General features: G+C 42.4%; 1 protein-coding gene across 4 annotated transcripts in view; it reads left to right on the top strand.

The window, feature by feature from the left end:
• Nucleotides 1–1,495: 1,495 nt before the first annotated feature.
• The window catches only part of plekho1b (pleckstrin homology domain containing, family O member 1b), a 45,889-nt gene continuing 30,249 nt past the window's right edge, over nt 1,496–17,135 (top strand). For 2 of the 4 annotated variants that reach the window (XM_060922366.1, XM_060922363.1), the window contains exons 1-2: nt 1,496–1,791; nt 2,327–2,473. In XM_060922366.1, coding sequence (XP_060778349.1) covers nt 1,762–1,791; nt 2,327–2,473 — 177 coding nt within the window. In that variant the 5' untranslated portion in view covers nt 1,496–1,761. Of the gene's footprint in view, nt 2,183–2,326; nt 2,474–17,135 lie in introns of all 4 variants that reach the window. The other 2 variants (XM_060922365.1, XM_060922364.1) reach the window with 2 other exon arrangements.

Here is a 17,135-nt window from a genome sequence, read left to right as displayed (position 1 = left end):
ACTAGCCAGAGAAGAATGTTCATAACAGATATGTCTTATCTGAGTCCATGGTAGTCAGAAACTGTAAAGTGAAGAACCAGTAAGAAACAAAACATAAGCAGTTCACATTGATGTTTCTTGTTTATAGCCATGAACTAATCAGTAATATAAGGAGCCCCTAAGGTCCCAAAAGGTAATTTTTTTTTAATTCTTGTGTGCACAAGTTAATATCGTGTGGGGACAAGATAATTATCTTGTGCACACAAGATACTAAATTGTGTGCACAAGTTATTATATATCCCCCAATCGACCATAACATTATGACCACTGAGAGGTCAAATGAATGACATTGATTATCTCTTTACAATGGCACCTGTCGAGGGGTGGGATATATTAGGCAGCAAGAGAACAGTTTTTGAAGTTGATGTGTTGGAAGCAGGAAAAATGGGCAAGTGTAAGGATCTGAGTGACTTTGACAAGGACCAAATTGTGATGGTTAGATGACTGGGTTTGAGCGTCTCCAAAATGGCACATCTTGTGGGGTGTTCCTAGTATGCGGTGGTTAGTACCTACCAAAAGTTGTCCAAGGAAGGGCATCTGGTGAACCGGCGACAGGCAACCATTCACACTCACATTCACACCTACGGTCAATTTAGAGTCACCAGTTAACCTAACCTGCATGTCTTTGGACTGTGGGGGAAACCGGAGCACCCGGAGGAAACCCATGCGGACACGAGGAGAACATGCAAACTCCGCACAGAAAGGCCCTCGCCAGCCACGGGGCTCGAACCCGGACCTTCTTGCTGTGAGGCGACAGCGCTAACCACTACACCACCGTCCCGCCCGGAACTAGTTCTTATCTCATCTCATCTCATCTCATCTCATTATCTCTAGCCGCTTTATCCTTCTACAGGGTCGCAGGCAAGCTGGAGCCTATCCCAGCTGACTACGGGTGAAAGGCGGGGTACACCCTGGACAAGTCGCCAGGTCATCACAGGGCTGACACATAGACACAGACAACCATTCACACTCACATTCACACCTATGGTCAATTTAGAGTCACCAGTTAACCTAACCTGCATGTCTTTGGACTGTGGGGGAAACCGGAGCACCCGGAGGAAACCCACGCGGACACGAGGAGAACATGCAAACTCGACACAGAAAGGCCCTAGCCGGCCACGGGGCTCGAACCCGGACCTTCTTGCTGTGAGGCGACAGCGCTAACCACTACACCACCATCCCGCCCGGAACTAGTTCTTATCTTGTGCACAGAATTAAAAAAAAAATCATGTTACTGGGTTTTAGGGGCTCCGTAGTAGTGCTAAATATTACAAGGTAACTTATGTATCTGGGCCTTCACAGATGTCGTGTTGTCCTGTATGTTGTGTGTGCAGCTCCCTCCTCCCTCCTGCAGAGTGCTCATGGCGCTGTGATGAACACAGGGGGCGCTGTGGAGCACCAAGCATGAGCAGCACAGCGGCAACTTCTTCAAACCCATACAAGTGTGTTCTCACACTTCTAACGGGCGGAGGAGAGCGATGGCAGCACCAGTGTGTGTGCGCTACCAGAAAGCTGATCTCTATTGTTGACGCGCAGGAGAGACTGGAACGCACAGCTCCATGTGAAGCGCACCGCCTGGGAGGAGAGAAACGAGGCGGAGTGAAGAGACTCGAGCCTGCAGTTAGTTTCCCACCTCGATCAGACTGGACTTATTTTGGAAAAACACAAAACACAGATCAGACTGAAGCAACGGGATTAATTCGAGGGGACTCGAGCAATCTCATGATGAAGAAGAACAATTCGGCGAAGCGGGTACGAGCCCCACCAGAGTCACTGTCGCTTTAACTAACGCGCGTCTTTGTGGTTTAACACTTTGTCTCTGGATACATTTGGGAAACATAATTATGCTGATGCTCGATCTGCTCCATTCTGCGCCATTGTAGCATTTTTTTGTACGTGTGGGCTGCTGGACTCCATCACTAATCCTCATTTGTTGTTGCAGAACTGACATTTTCCATCTCTGTTTTTCTCCTTTTCTTCACTTGCACGTTTTTGTTGTTGTTCCATGCCTGAATTAGTGGACAACATAAAGTAAAGACCCATTGTGTCCTTCCACTGATCTCTTGTGGAAAGTTCAGCACTGACTCCAGCTCACAGTTGGTGTTGCACAAAGAATGGGAAGATCTCCATGACAAAGGCAATGGTAGTGTGTTTTGTATGTGTGTGTGTGTGTGTGTGTACCACTCCACCTACAGTATGCAGATTTGTGAACTAGACAACCTCCAGGACCAGTACTCAGGACTGTTGTCTAATTGCTTAGTGGTGTGTGTGTGTGTGTGTTTTGAAGGCTTTGCAGGACTCCAGCCAGCAGCCTGCTCAACCCGACAAAGTGGGATGGATTCGCAAGTATTGTGGCAAAGGCCTTTTCAGGGAGATCTGGAAAAACAGATATGTGGTGCTGAAAGGAGACAAGCTGTACATCTCGGAGAAAGAGGTCAGTTTCGAGAATACTGACAAACGTGTTCATAAAAACCATATTTTTAAACATCACTAATATCAATAAAGGCGATGCTGCCCACTTGACAGATACAGCATAAAAAAGTTAGAAAGATTAGAGATAGGCTTAATGCTCACAGCCTCATTCATTAGAAATCCAGTGACTTCTCCGTTACTTGTTCAGGTTCATCGAAATGCTTCTTTTGAGTGCTTGAGACTGGTTCATCCGATCCGAAAAGCCTACACTACCGTTCGAAAGTTTGGGGTCACTTTGAAATGTCCTTATTTTTGAAAGAAAAGCACTGTTCTTTTCAATGAAGATCACTTTAAGCTAATCAGAAATGCACTCTATACATTGCTAATGTGGTAAATGACTATTCTAGCTGCAAATGTGTGGTTTTTGGTGCAATATCTCCATAGGTGTATAGAGGCCCATTTCCAGCAACTCTCACTCCAGTGTTCTAATGGTACAATGTGTTTGCTCATTGCCTCAGAAGGCTAATGGATGATTAGAAAACCCTTGTACAATCATGTTAGCACAGCTGAAAACAGTTGAGCTCTTTAGAGAAGCTATAAAACTGACCTTCCTTTGAGCAGATTGAGTTTCTGGAGCATCACATTTGTGGGGTCGATTAAATGCTCAAAATGGCCAGAAAAATGTCTTGACTATATTTTCTATTCATTTTACAACTTATGGTGGTAAATAAAAGTGTGACTTTTCATGGAAAACACAAAATTGTCTGGGTGACCCCAAACTTTTGAACGGTAGTGTATGTTTCTGTTTTTGATATGGAAAATCAAACAGAAAATGGTATGATGTTATTACATTGTGATATCAATATCACACACTATCTACTTCTATCACAGCTCTCTTGAATGCTTGATTCTGATTGGTCAGAAGTTGTGGATTCACTTAAATATATACTCTAGAAACCCATTTCAGATCACTCATTTCCAGCTGCAACGTTTATATCAGTGTGCTTGTTCTAATAATGATCATTTTTTTAGTAACACTTTACCCATTGGACTAGCACGGCACATGCTCCACGTAAATGGATAAACAAAAATACGTAATTATTAATACAGTGATGTTTTTAGTAAGGAGAATTTTATTTCGCATTTTTGTTAGGAGCCTCAATGGTCAGAACTTGTAACTGTCCAAGGTCAAGTTACAACGGCTTTTCTAGTTTCTTGGTAACATGACAAGCTGCATTTTATTGTCTTGTAACTTTACAAGAGAGGAAAAAATAGATGGTGGTGAGAGAACAACTGGTTATAGCTGTTGTAATAAGTGATAACAGGAACTAACTCGGGGGCGGCACGGTGGTGTAGTGGTTAGCGCTGTCGCCTCACAGCAAGAAGGTCCGGGTTCGAGCCCCGTGGCCGGCGAGGGCCTTTCTGTGCGGAGTTTGCATGTTCTCCCCGTGTCCGCGTGGGTTTCCTCTGGGTGCTCTGGTTTCCCCCACAGTCCAAAGACATGCAGGTTAGGTTAACTGGTGACTCTAAATTGACCGTGAGTGTGAATGGTTGTCTGTGTCTATGGCTACATTTACATTAGACCGTATCTGTCTCGTTTTCTTCGCGGATGCACTGTCCGTTTACATTAAACTGCCTGGAAACGCCGGGAAACGGGAATCCGCCAGCGTCCACGTATTCAATCCAGATCGTGTCAGCTCCGGTGCTGTGTAAACATTCAGAATACGCGGATATGCTGTGCTGAGCTCTAGCTGGCGTCTCATTGGACAACGTCACTGTGACATCCACCTTCCTGATTCGCTGGCATTGGTCATGTGACGCGACTGCTGAAAAACGGCGCGGACTTCCGCCTTGTATCACCTTTCATTAAAGAGTATAAAAGTATGAAAATACTGCAAATACTGATGCAAATACTGCCCATTGTGTAGTTATAATTGTCTTTAGGCTTGCCATCCTTCCACTTGCAAGTGGTAAGTGATTTGCGCTGGGATCACACACACAGCGGCTCAGTCCCGAATCACAGCTTGTTCACTTCACTCGCGCGCTCTGTGAGCTGCGCAGGGCCGGAGTGCGCACCCTCCAGAGGGCACTCGCCGTTCAGGGCGGAGTGATTTGGAGCGCAGGATGCCTGCGGAGCCGAGCGTATCCGTGTATTGGTATTGCTGTGTGCACGCGAATCGTGTATTGGTGTTGCTGTGTGCACACTAATCGTTTTAAAAACGTTAATCTGATGATCCGCTGATACGGTCTAATGTAAACATGGGCTAAGTGTCAGCCCTGCGATGACCTGGCGACTTGTCCAGGGTGTACCCCGCCCGTAGTCAGCTGGGATAGGCTCCAGCTTGCCTGCGACCCTGTAGAACAGGATGAAGCGGCTAGAGATAATGAGATGAGATGAGGAACTAACTCGTTCTGTGGATTTTCATAATGTTATATATGAATATAAATGAATAAAAAGTATATGTGTCTTTAATTAATGAAAAAAATTGAATAATTGGCAAATTGTTGCAATATAAGAGGAATAAAGCACTTCGGACATGCTGTTATTGGAAGATAATCAGTTTCGGGGTCCTAACAGTAACACACATCTGACACGTTCGTATGAGCCTTCAGAAAAAAAACCCCCAGCAACTTCAGAGGGACATTTGAATATTGATCCTTTGTGCTTAGTTGTTCTGTTATACTTTGTACAATTAATAGAAGCTGGAAGTGATTGACATGAATTTTGTGGAATTTTTTGGTGATTTCTGTACAGGATGTACATTTATAGCTTGGAGTATGTGCACAGTTCACAAATGCAACATATACAAATTTTGAAATACGTGAGAAATACGTGTTAAATATACAGACATATTTTACATTGTAAATCATTTTACCCTCATTGTCTGACAGTTGTCATGTTAAGGTTTTCATTTTGTTAAACAGTGCTGCGATATTGTCTGGTTTTAAAACTATCAAGTGGTCCCACCTTTTGTTGATGAGAGATGATAAAGTAGCCAATTTCTCATTGATGCAGTTATGTGAAGTCATTAAGTTAAGACTCTCGAATACCCAGAGTTGGACAGTACCGAAGTACATTTACTTGAGTATTGTACTTAAGTACACTTTTTGAGTATCTGTACTTTACTTGAGTATTATTTTTTTTGGAAACTTACAACTTTAACTTCACTACATTTGAAAGGCAAATATCGTACTTTTTACTCCACTACATTTCTATCAAGGTCCTCGTTACTCGTTACTATGAAGCGGCTTTAAAAGTGGATGTTTTTTTTTTTTGCTTTTCTAAAACGTGATTGTTTTTTTTTGCAGGTGACACTGAGACAGTCTATCAGTAATCACTAGGGTCACGTCACGTCCATAGACTGTAGAAAATCAAGTTCAGTGATTTCTCAGCAGCGTTATTTGAACACGATCAGTTGATGGTAGAGTGGAAGGAGGCGGTTCTTCTGGGGAATGCACACACCCACGGCCATACCTAGAACCCATGTTTCAGTTTTCTGAAAGGATTAAAGATTCATTTCATTTTAAATGTTTGCTTTGTTTGCCGAAAATGAACCACATCATGGCCTACAAAAACTCGCCATCCAACCTGCGGAAGCATATTGAGGGATGTGAATGTTTTATTCCAAGAGAAAGCTTGCAATGAAGTTGTCTGTGCTTTTAGAGCTAGCGATAACGTTGCAATAGCTGTGCAGTCTGGTTAGTCACATGACTTTCTATGGATTTGCTCACCAAGTTGCCATCGCCTTGTCCACGGCTGACGTTTACACATAGCTAGTTAACTTGGACACTGTTAGTTAGCGTGTAAAAATGGAGTTACACTAACAGGAATAACGTTAACTTATCTGAAGTCCTTTCAGAAATATGTTTTAGCATAATCTTGCCAAATAAACAGCATGTAGAAATTTTTCTTTTCTAGTAGCGTTAGCTACCCAATATGATTTTGAGTTTGAAAAGCGTTTGCTAGCATGTCAGGTGGAGTTTCACTGCCTAGCTAGCTTAACGTTAAACCACCATGATGGCACAGCATGCGTTCATTTTGTGAATTCACATTTCTGTCTTTGGTAACAGCATTAGGTTTTATAAGTGTTGTGGCAATAATACAATGATGCATTGACAGAAAATGTACTTTTAATACTTAAGTATTTTTTAAAAGCAAGTACTTCAGTACTTTAACTTCAGTAAAAATTTGACTGGACAACTTTCACTTGTATTGGAGTAACATTTGACCAGTGGGATCTGTACTCTGACTTAAGTAATGAAGTTGGGTACTTTGTCCACCTCTGCGAATACCTTTGCGGATAATAATTGTACATCCATAGTAAAATTGTGCTAGTTTACATATGGTTAAATGGAGGGTAGCAGTGTTTAAAGTGTAATTTGCCTGTGATTTTTGCTGCCATCCTGCACAACCACAGGCACCTAGTGGTCAACAGTCATCTGCCTTACACCTGGTCTGGGGGTTGTTTAGGAGCTGTCAGCTGTATGTTAGAAAATCGGTTTCCTGTGCAAACTTTTAATTCCCTGTGCATTTTCCGAGGGCACCTGTTTTGCTTTGCTGAGCAAGCAAGCAACTGTCCTCCCCTGATGTGAAAGACAACATTGTCCATGGGAAAATGCAATGAGCTGAGCTGAGTTTGCCAGACAACATCATGACCCTATCTTAATTAACTGTCTTGTAGTGAAATATGCAGTTTGTTTTTTAAAGCAACAAATTGCTTTACCTGATTGTGAAAGGTTCGGCACGGTGGTGTAGTGGTTAGCACGGTTGCCTCACAGCAAGAAGGTTCCGAGTTCGAACCCAGCGGCCGGCAAGGGCCTTTCTGTGTGGAGTTTGCATGTTCTCCCCGTGTCTGCGTGGGTTTCCTCCAGGTGCTCCGGTTTCCCCCACAATCCAAAGACATGCAGTTAGGTTGACGTGGGGCGGCCTTGGGCTGAAGTGCCCTTGAGCAAGGTATCGAACCCCTGACTGCTCCCCGGGCGCTCTGGGCTGCCCACTGCTCTGGGTGTGTGTGCGTGTGTTCACTGCTTCAGATGGGTTAAATGCAGAGGATGAATTTCACTGTGCTTGAAGTGTGCATGTGACGAATAAAGGTTTCTTCTTTTCAGGAAGCTGTCCATTATTGCAACAGTGAACCCACAATTACTGAGACATGATTTCAACCCAAGTTATTTGGGTTAAAGTATCAGAATGTATAGAATGATGTTGTGTACTAAAGAGGATTTGTGTCCAGACCTGACCTTTTCTGTTGGCATAAATATTGTCAGTTGCAGTTTTGAAGTGATCAGCGCGTATTTAACAGTTATTCCACGAAATCGAGTCGTATATGAGCTGATAGCTGACAAGGTGCGTAGCGCTGAGTCGGCTATAAGCCATGTATGCCAAGATTGAGTGGAATAACTGTTTTATTCTATCCACATTTACTGGGTTTTGAGAAACAGAGCATTTTACTTTTTATGTTTTGCAAATTCGATAAATAAAAACTTTACACAGAATGTCTGACAAAATGATTTCCGCTTAGAACGTAAACAAACCGGCGAAATGACAGTAGCAATTTGTGAAAAATGCTATAATAATAATTCTTGAAAAATAAAAAGATAGATTCTTACCATCAAATACTTTTATTCCATATTTTTTTTACTTTTTTTGTATTTTTGGGGGTTTTGTTTTCGAGTAGAGTTTTATTTCGTCCTCGGTTGGTTCAGCAACACACGCTGCCCTTTTTGTTTTTCTCTACTCACAGTATATGAGCTAATAGCCTAGTAGTAGAGCAGCCAATCAGAGCGCGCGATTACTAATATCCAGTGAATGTAGATAGAATAAATTTATTTATACCTGCTATCTCCAAAAGTTTACATTAGAGACCTCAGAATTATAAGTGTAATTGTTGTAAAAGTTTTCACTTATGTACAGAAATACAGCATGTAAGTGACATTTATAACATTAACTCTTTTTTTTTTTGCTAAAATCATCATAATGTCAAAGTCTTCATGCAACACCAAAAGACTCAAAGACAAGAGACACATTCACACTGAGATACATTTGCTCAGGCAGTACATTTATATTTAACTATCTAAACCACACTTCACCCAGCTGCTTCAATATAATCATTCAAACAGGAAGTTTGTACAGAAATAAATACATACGTGTACTCCGAGAAAAGTGACATGAAAACTTCTTCCTAACCGTTATAGATTTTCTACATATGGTATTTAGTGTGGTTTTGATTATTCCAGTTCTCATGTATGGCCAAGCACCTATTATTAATTTAGTATAGATTAGTTACAGATGATCACATTTCTTTCTTCAATCTGAGCCCCAAACCAGTTTAACTTAGTTCGAAGGTTTTATATAACACTATTGCATGCTTCAGCACATCCATCCATTATCTGTAGCCGCTTTATCCTGTTCTACAGGGTCGCAGGCAAGCTGGAGCCTATCCCAGCTGACTATGGGTGAGAGGCGGGGTACACCCTGGACAAGTCGCCAGGTCATCGCAGGGCTGACACATAGACACAGACAACCATTCACACCTACGGTCAATTTAGAGCCACCAATTAGCCTAACCGCATGTCTTTGGACTGTGGGGGAAACCGGAGCACCCGGAGGAAACCCACATGGACACGGGGAGAACATGCAAACTGAAAGGCACAGAAAGGCCCTCGTCGGCCGCTGGGCTTGAACCCAGGACCTTCTTGCTGTGAGGCGACAGTGCTAACCACTACACCACCGTGCCGTCCTGCTTCAGCACATGGCTGTATTAATAACAATATTGCATTTATAATGCTGCATATCAGCAGTCAGTCACTGGTTGATGGAAGGAAAATAGCTGATAGGGATGTCATGGAAAACAGGAGGCAGTTAGTCTGGCTGAAGGATTTAAGAGGCTTTCGACATTGCATTAACACCTTGATCCAATTGTGAACACACTACCTGGGTCAGAATATAACAAAGTTGCTATCAGTAAAATTTGATTTTGAAATTTGGTATTGTAAAGGTAGATGTTTTTTCTGTAATGTTTTTTTACCCCTGAAAGCTTTAACTGGCTCCTGTAAGCATGCCCAATATAAATAGGCCATTATTCATCTCACTTTTTTCCCACTAAGGGAAAGGGAGATGGAACAAGCTTGAGTCATGCTCACGCAGAAAGCTGTTTGCTGTGCTCAGCATCGGATCAAACAATGCCGAGCCAGCATATGGCCTGTGGCTACAGGGAGGAACGACCCTTTTAGTGCTTAACACACTGATGTTTCATCACACTGGTGACTGTTTTCTGCAGCTGTCTAGACACATGCCATTAATCAAACAGCTTCTGTTGTTTTTGTGTCATTTTTATTAAGTGAAGGACAAACAAGAAACATTTTCATGAGGACCTCCAAAAGGCATAGTTGAGAAATTATTCTTTAATGCTAAGAGACATCTGGAAGTATATCAGTTGGCCTGGTGTTTGGACTTACAAAAGCTCCTTTCACATACTAAGTCTGTTATTGTATGAGATAAAAACAACAGGGGATCAATATCAAATTTTCATTCCCATTCAGTCTTCCATAACAGAAAAGTAAGGGATATTGTGTAATCCCACCTGACTGTATTTAACAGAATGCTAAGGAGTGCAACCCTCGGTGAGATGTGTAAAATATGCAAGACCGGATATGGCGTATACTGTAATTCACGAGGTGGCACGTCCACTGTTGTAAAAAACCCAAGCTGAGACATTAGCTAGTTAGCAACAACACAGTATCACAAACAGTTAACAGTTATTCCACGAAATCGAGCCGTGTATGAGCTGATAGCCAACAAGGTGCGTAGCACCGAGTCGGCTATAAGCCATGTATGATGAGATTGAGTGGAATAACGGATTTATTTGATCCACATTCATTGCATTTTGAGAAACAGAGCATTTTTTTTCAAATTCGTTAAATAAAAACTTTATACAAAACATCCGACAAAATAATTTACGCTTAGAATGTAAACAAACCGACAAAATGACAATAGCAATTTGTGAAAAATACTATAATAAAATTTTTGGGGAAAAAAAAGATACGTTCTTACCATCAAATACTTTTTTTCTGTATTTTGTTGCTTTTTTTTTTTGGCTTTATTTATTTATTTATTTATTTATTTTTATTTAAACATATTTGGGGTCAGAGTTTGCCCCAGGAGCATTAAAGCTCATCTAAGGAGGCTAAGGGCCTCTGCATGCTCTTGCGACAAGGCTTTCGCAGATAGCTTTTCGCAGACAGTTGTAATTTATCGTTGAGCGGGGAGTAATAGGCGTGCGCGATGTTATTCACCGCCACAACGCAAGGGGGCGCGAAGTCGCGAAATCGCTAGGAGTAGTTGGTGGGTGTGGTTAGTGGAGTGTTTATCCTCCGGTTACTTATAATGACTAGAACTGGAGTCGTATAGATGTACGTACTTCCTCATTTCCTCGATCAACCGCTCTTCGTGCTGCTCCATCTTCGCTCGTGTTTTTAAAAATGGCGGTCGTGAAAACAAACCAAACCGGGAAAGTAGGGAAGCGGAAGTGCGTGTACAGCGGATGTAGAGTGGACCAATCAGAGCCCTCTTGTCTGTGACGCTGTCTGCGAGGCTTCTGCAGTGGTCACAATTTTTGGGAGGTGCGCGCAGAGCGTCTGCGAAGGGGGGGGGGCTACGCAGACGCCATCTGCGACGCAATCTGCGAGGACTGCGTTGTCAGCATAAATTGGCCTTTACTCTGAATAACATTTTACATTGATATATAGAACAAGACAGCAGACAAAACAAACAAAAGGGGGGAATGTAAGCAAACAGTTGGCCCAACTATTCTTGTGTGTGGAATCGTTTAGATTCCTCAATAAAAGGAATTTTTTGGGGTTTTGTTTTTGAGTAGAGTTTTTATTTGGTCCTCAGTTGGTTCAGCAACACGCTCTGCCATTTTGTTTTTCTCTACTCATGGTATATGAGCTGATATCCTAGTAGTAGAGTAGCCAATCAGAGCGCGCGATTGCTCATATCCAGTGAATGTGGATGGGCTAATACCAGATATCCTATGAGCAATTTTGTCTTCATCATGAACAGCCAACAGTTCTTTTATTTTCAGTGTCGTTCCAGTTTCCAGGCATATCTGGCAATGTGTTCTTTGCTTGTTGTTTTGAGTTTGTCATGGGCATTGTGTGTAGTTCAGTTGCAATATCACTACATCATCATTTACATCACTGCCAGCAACGTCACTGTACGTTATTCTGATGGTTCTGATTCCCACTGGAGCCTTGGCAAAAGATCGCCATTAATGTTACTACGTCACCAGGGGATAGATTCTGTTTTAGCCAGCATTAACCTTTTCAGCAGTTTGTGCTACAGTAGCTTTTCTGTGGGATTGGACCATATGTGCTAGCATTCGTGCCCCATGTGAATCAATGAGCCTTGGCCACCCATGACCCTGTCACCGGTTCATCAGTTGTCCTTCCTTGGACCACTTTTGATAGGTACTAACCACTGCATAACGGGAACACCCTACAAGATGTGCCATTTTGGAGATGCTCAGACCCAGTCATCCAGCCATCACAATGTTGTCCTTGTCAGAGTTGCTCAGATCCTTACATTTGCCCATTTTTCCTGCTTCCAACACATCAACTTCAAGAACTGACTGTTCTTTTGCTGCCAATACACCCCATCCACTGCCAGGTGCCACTGTAATGAGATAATCAATGTTATTATATCCACATTCATTGGATATGAGCAATTGCGCACTCTGATTAGCTACTCTACCATGCAGATATCAGCTCATATACCACGAGTAGAGAAAAACAAAATGGCGGAGCTTGTTGCTGAACCAACCGAGGACGAAATAAAAACTACTCGAAAACAAAACCCATAAAAAAGCAACAAAATATGGAATAAAAGTATTTGATGGTAAAAACATATCTTTATTATTTTTCAAGAATTAGCATTTTAGCATTTTTCACAAATTGCTACTGTCATTTCGCCGATTTGTTAAGCAGAAATGATTTTGTTGGATGTTTTGTATAAAGTTTTTATTTATTGAATTTGCAAAAAATAAAAATGCTCTGTTTCTCAAAATCCAGTGAACGTGGATAGAACCAGGGCTTTGAACCGGTTCAAGGAACGAAAACGAAAACCGGGAACTTTTTCTATTTCACATGGAACAGAAACGAAACCAGAAACTTTATTATTTTTTATGTTCCGGAACAGAAACGCTTATTAAAAATAATGGTAACCGGTTAATACCGGTTTTTATTTCGTTCCTCAAAGTTTCTGTAGCCTATACAAATAGTCATTCTTCTCCTGCGCAAGTTTCTATGACCCGCTGGGGTTCACTTCCTGTGTGACGTTCGCTGATTGAATGGAGAGAGCGGGAAGGTGGACTGCCATCATGTCTCCATTACTGAGTGTCTGAGCAAAGGAGAGCCTGAACGATGCAACCTCCCTATTGGCTGTTTGTAAAAATGTATCAATTGTTGCCCTTCCCACGGGAATCATCGCGGGCTCGAGAGACGAGACCTGACGAGTTAGTTCGTTGGTAGCAGAACAAAATGTCTGGACACAAATCGGGTTTTCAGAAAAGGAAAGAAAATAAACGGAGGGTCGAAAATACAAAAAAGGAGGCAGAAAATGCAAAACGAGTTTTAAGGTAGGACAAATGGTTACTTTTCTGAGGCAGCCCGCCGTGGCTGCCTGCAGGCTGATTTATTATAGCCCATTTAGTTAAAATAGTTGATATAAAATGTTTATAGTTATAGTTATGTGATGGTTGTCCTGATTTAGACTGTTTTTTTTTGGGGGGGGGTTTGCGCGATGTTGCACCCGGGTCCAGATTAGGGCAGAACCGGCCCTGGCTACATTTCAGCTGTAGTTTGTTATGAATGTATGTACTTGCATAGATGTGTACTTCCAATATGGCGCCTAACAAAATCTCGCGGCGCGGTGACGTCATGCGGTAGCCCTCTATAGGGCCTGACTAGCCTTTGGTAACACACTAAACGAATTATCTTTCATTTTTGGCACTTTTTCTGTTTGTGTAGATGGGAAGACATACTGAGAATCCAAATCACCAACATCTGAAATAATAATTGTTTTGAATTATTTCTTGTCTTATTTAATGAAGGTTGTAATAGAATTAGCCTACATTTGGCTTAAGCTGGATGAGACAGAGACATAATTTTATAGCCATTTGTTAAACAGCTGACAGGGAACGTAATTAACCGTTCCGGGAACGAAATTTTTTTGTTCTAACCGGTTCGGGAACGTCTATTTAATGGTGGAACCCAAAACCGGAAACGTTAAAATTCCGTTTCTGTTCGGAACGAACCAATAGGAAAAAAATTCCGGTTCAAAGCCCTGGATAGAACTAAAGCTATTTCACTCAACCTCGTCATACAGTACATGGCTTAGGGGCTCATTTCACCAAGTATGATCTGGAAAAAATCGCACGCGACCACGCGCGACTATGATTGCAGCTATGTTTTCCTGTAGTCGCGGGCAAAATCTGTGCGACCTAAACCCATTATTTTCTGTGTATGCTCTATGTTCGATGTTATCTCGTTCAACCTTCGATGTGTACGCTCTACCTGCGTCCTATACGCTCTGTAGACGCTTTACATACACTCTACTTGCGTCTATCCACTAGGGCTGGGTATCACCAGATACCTCACGATACGATACTATGGCGATATTTTGCCCACGATAACGATAATATCACGGTAGAGCGATTCTGCGATAATCGATATATTGCAAGAAATTTCAACCACATCACGATATCTGTGTCACTGAAGAAAATCAGAATTTATTGACCACTGTAAAATTACATTTCACATACATAACTACACACTCTTGCCAGACATATATTTGTCTCTATTCCACTGCTGGCAAAACCAAGAGTTGCTTCACTACAACATACAGAAAATTCCCATTTCTGTGCTAGTATTATCAACTTTTCTGTAAGCATGGACACATCAGTGCTGCTTAACAAGCAGAATCAAATTGTTTTATGAAAACTTAAAACTTGCACTGCAGACTGCACATACATTTCAGTGCTAACACTAATATCAATTTGTTCTTTGTAAACTTGAGAACATATACTGGAGAACATTTAACTTGTGCTTATTTTGCAGGAACAACACACTGTCTGAAACACATTGAAAAGTGCAGTGTGCATCTTAGTCTCCTACTGCGCATGCGTGAAGCCTACTGCGCATGCGCAGAACACATGAATTAGCAAGTTCTCATACAGACCGGTTTATTATTCAAAACAAGGCATTACAAATTATTTGACTCGGCCAAAGACTCGACCAATACGCACAAAACATAAAAATCGGCAAATGCATGAAATACTCACCGATTTTCTATCAGCCCAGCTGATCGGTAGGACAAAACTACTGTTGAATTTTCCTACCCTCCTGGATTTCGCGCATGCGCAGTAGGCTTGGTAGGACAAATCCAAGAGGTAGGATAACTTTACAGAACACCGGCTCACTGTTTTTTTCTCCTTTCCTTTGGAATCCAAAGTGCCTCCAAACATCTGCCTTAAAGTTCGGCGGTGTCTCTAGGTTTACGTTAACAGCCATGCTTGCTTGTTTTTTTTCCTCACTGCAACCGCCGGGGAAAAAAGAGAAGACGAAGAGTGCCTTGCAGTGAGGGAGCGACACCTCGCGGAGCGGAGGTGCGGAAGTCGTACTGGATTTACAACCCATCTGAAACATGATTTATTATTTGAAAAAATATCGATATTCAAATTTTGAGTATCGATATTGAATCAGAAGACAAAGTATCGCGATATATCGCCGTATCGATATTTTTGCACACCCCTACTATCCACTCGATCTGATGCGATCTTAACACGACCAAGGCTCGTTCTGTTCGACCAATCTGCGACATAGCGTCGATCTCTCAGCGATCTATCCTCGCAAGTGCACGACCTTGGCCGATCAAGGCTCAATCTTGGCCGATCTAGCTACGTACGAGTTGCAATGTACCCTCGATCAATACGATTTAGCCTGCGATATAAATGTTCTAGCCTCGCTCTGTACGCTCAATTCTTGAGCTTTTCTAGACAGATTCTCGCCTGAGCTACGCGCAAATTTGTCACGGCCGCCCGGATTTGCATGCGACCAACTGTGACCGTATAAAAAGGCCCGGCGATCGGTGGCCGACCATCAGTTTTTGACCAGCCTCTGAAGGGACAACATGGACCCAATCGCTCTGCATCATGCTATTGCGCCCTATTTATATGACGTTCAGTAGGCGTAGCTTATGCGCCCTATTTATGCGCCCTATTTATATAACATTCAGTACACGTAGCTTTAATTGGATTAGGCGACGGTCGGTCGCAACTTAAGCGATGGTTGATCTTTATTGGTTGAAGTAGGTCGCACCTTAATCCTCTTTAGAATCCAATCGTGGGAAGAATAGGGAGCGTACGGGTCTAGGGAAGGTCTGGGACAGGTTGCGCGGAGCGAGGCTTGATCGCAAAAGAGTGAAGCTAGATCGCACGGATCGAGTGAGTGTCGAGGACGGGCCGAGCAGCACAACCATGCGCGCAATCAGTTCTCACTCGAGAAGACTGAGCATCGCTCATCCCCATTCTAGCCTCGATTGTCTCTTGACCAATGCATCCTTTCTTTGACCTTGTTCGCTCTTTCGATGCTCTCTGTGTGACTTTTAGGTCGAGGCTTAGTTTTTTGACATGCCAGAAAACCGAGCTACGATCTCTTTGTCGGGGAGACCATTCCTCGACCATGTGCAACCACGGAATACCAAGGCGTAACCAACCCTCGGTCAACCGTCGACTGCGTACAACCTACGGCGACCAAGCCACGCTCTGAGATCGCAGCGCGGTCTTCCGGGAAGATTTCTCAGTGAAATGACCCCCTTACAGACAACTCGGCACTATGCGCCTCATCGGCTATCAGTGCATGTACGACTTGATTTTGTGGGATAACTTTTAATTATTCACTTCACTTGTCAGTGGTTTTAATGTTATGGCTGATCACTGTATATTTTATTGTCTGAATTTTTGCCTGGTCGTGAATGATAAAGCGGCAGGAGGCTGTTTTATAATTTGTGCGTTAAAGTCGTTGAGTGTTAGTGATCTTGCTAATGTCTGCCACACTTGGCCACAAAAGAAGTCCACCCACTCTCTTCAGTCCCACACCCTCCATCTAAATTTTCCTCCAGAGTCTCTCCCTTCATAAACATTCACACACAGAGCAGTGGAATCATGATGTAATAATACGATCCAGAAAGTGCTGGTGTGGGTGCAAGTTTTTATTCTATTCAGACTGTTACACTACTCTGATTCCTGATTAAGAAGCTTAGTAACATCTAAATTGATTTGATTTGTAGGACTGTCTGAGTGTGCGACTTGGCTGGTTACAAAAAGTCTGCATTCACAACAATTCTACAATACATCCAAGCAAACAATGTTCATATTCAAACGTTGGCAGACATCCACGTATTGTTTTTTGTCAAACTAACTTTGCTGAATACAGATGACAGTTTTGGAAGATAGTTTTTTGGGAGCATAACAAATAACCTACCGGTAGTAAGCAAATGAAATTCCTCTCAATAAGAAGAAAAACAAACTGGCTACAGTTTTTAAGCCCTGTGAATCTCTCAGATCTCTATCTTTTCATTTTCTGCCATTCCTTCCACAAGATATCGTACTATCTCAACTATAATC

The sequence above is a fragment of the Neoarius graeffei genome, chromosome 5 (assembly GCF_027579695.1).
Source record: "Neoarius graeffei isolate fNeoGra1 chromosome 5, fNeoGra1.pri, whole genome shotgun sequence".
NCBI classification, from domain to species: Eukaryota; Metazoa; Chordata; class Actinopteri; order Siluriformes; family Ariidae; genus Neoarius; species Neoarius graeffei.
The sequence above is the reverse complement of the archived record's forward strand: the minus strand, read 5'-3'. Positions and strand labels throughout refer to the sequence as shown.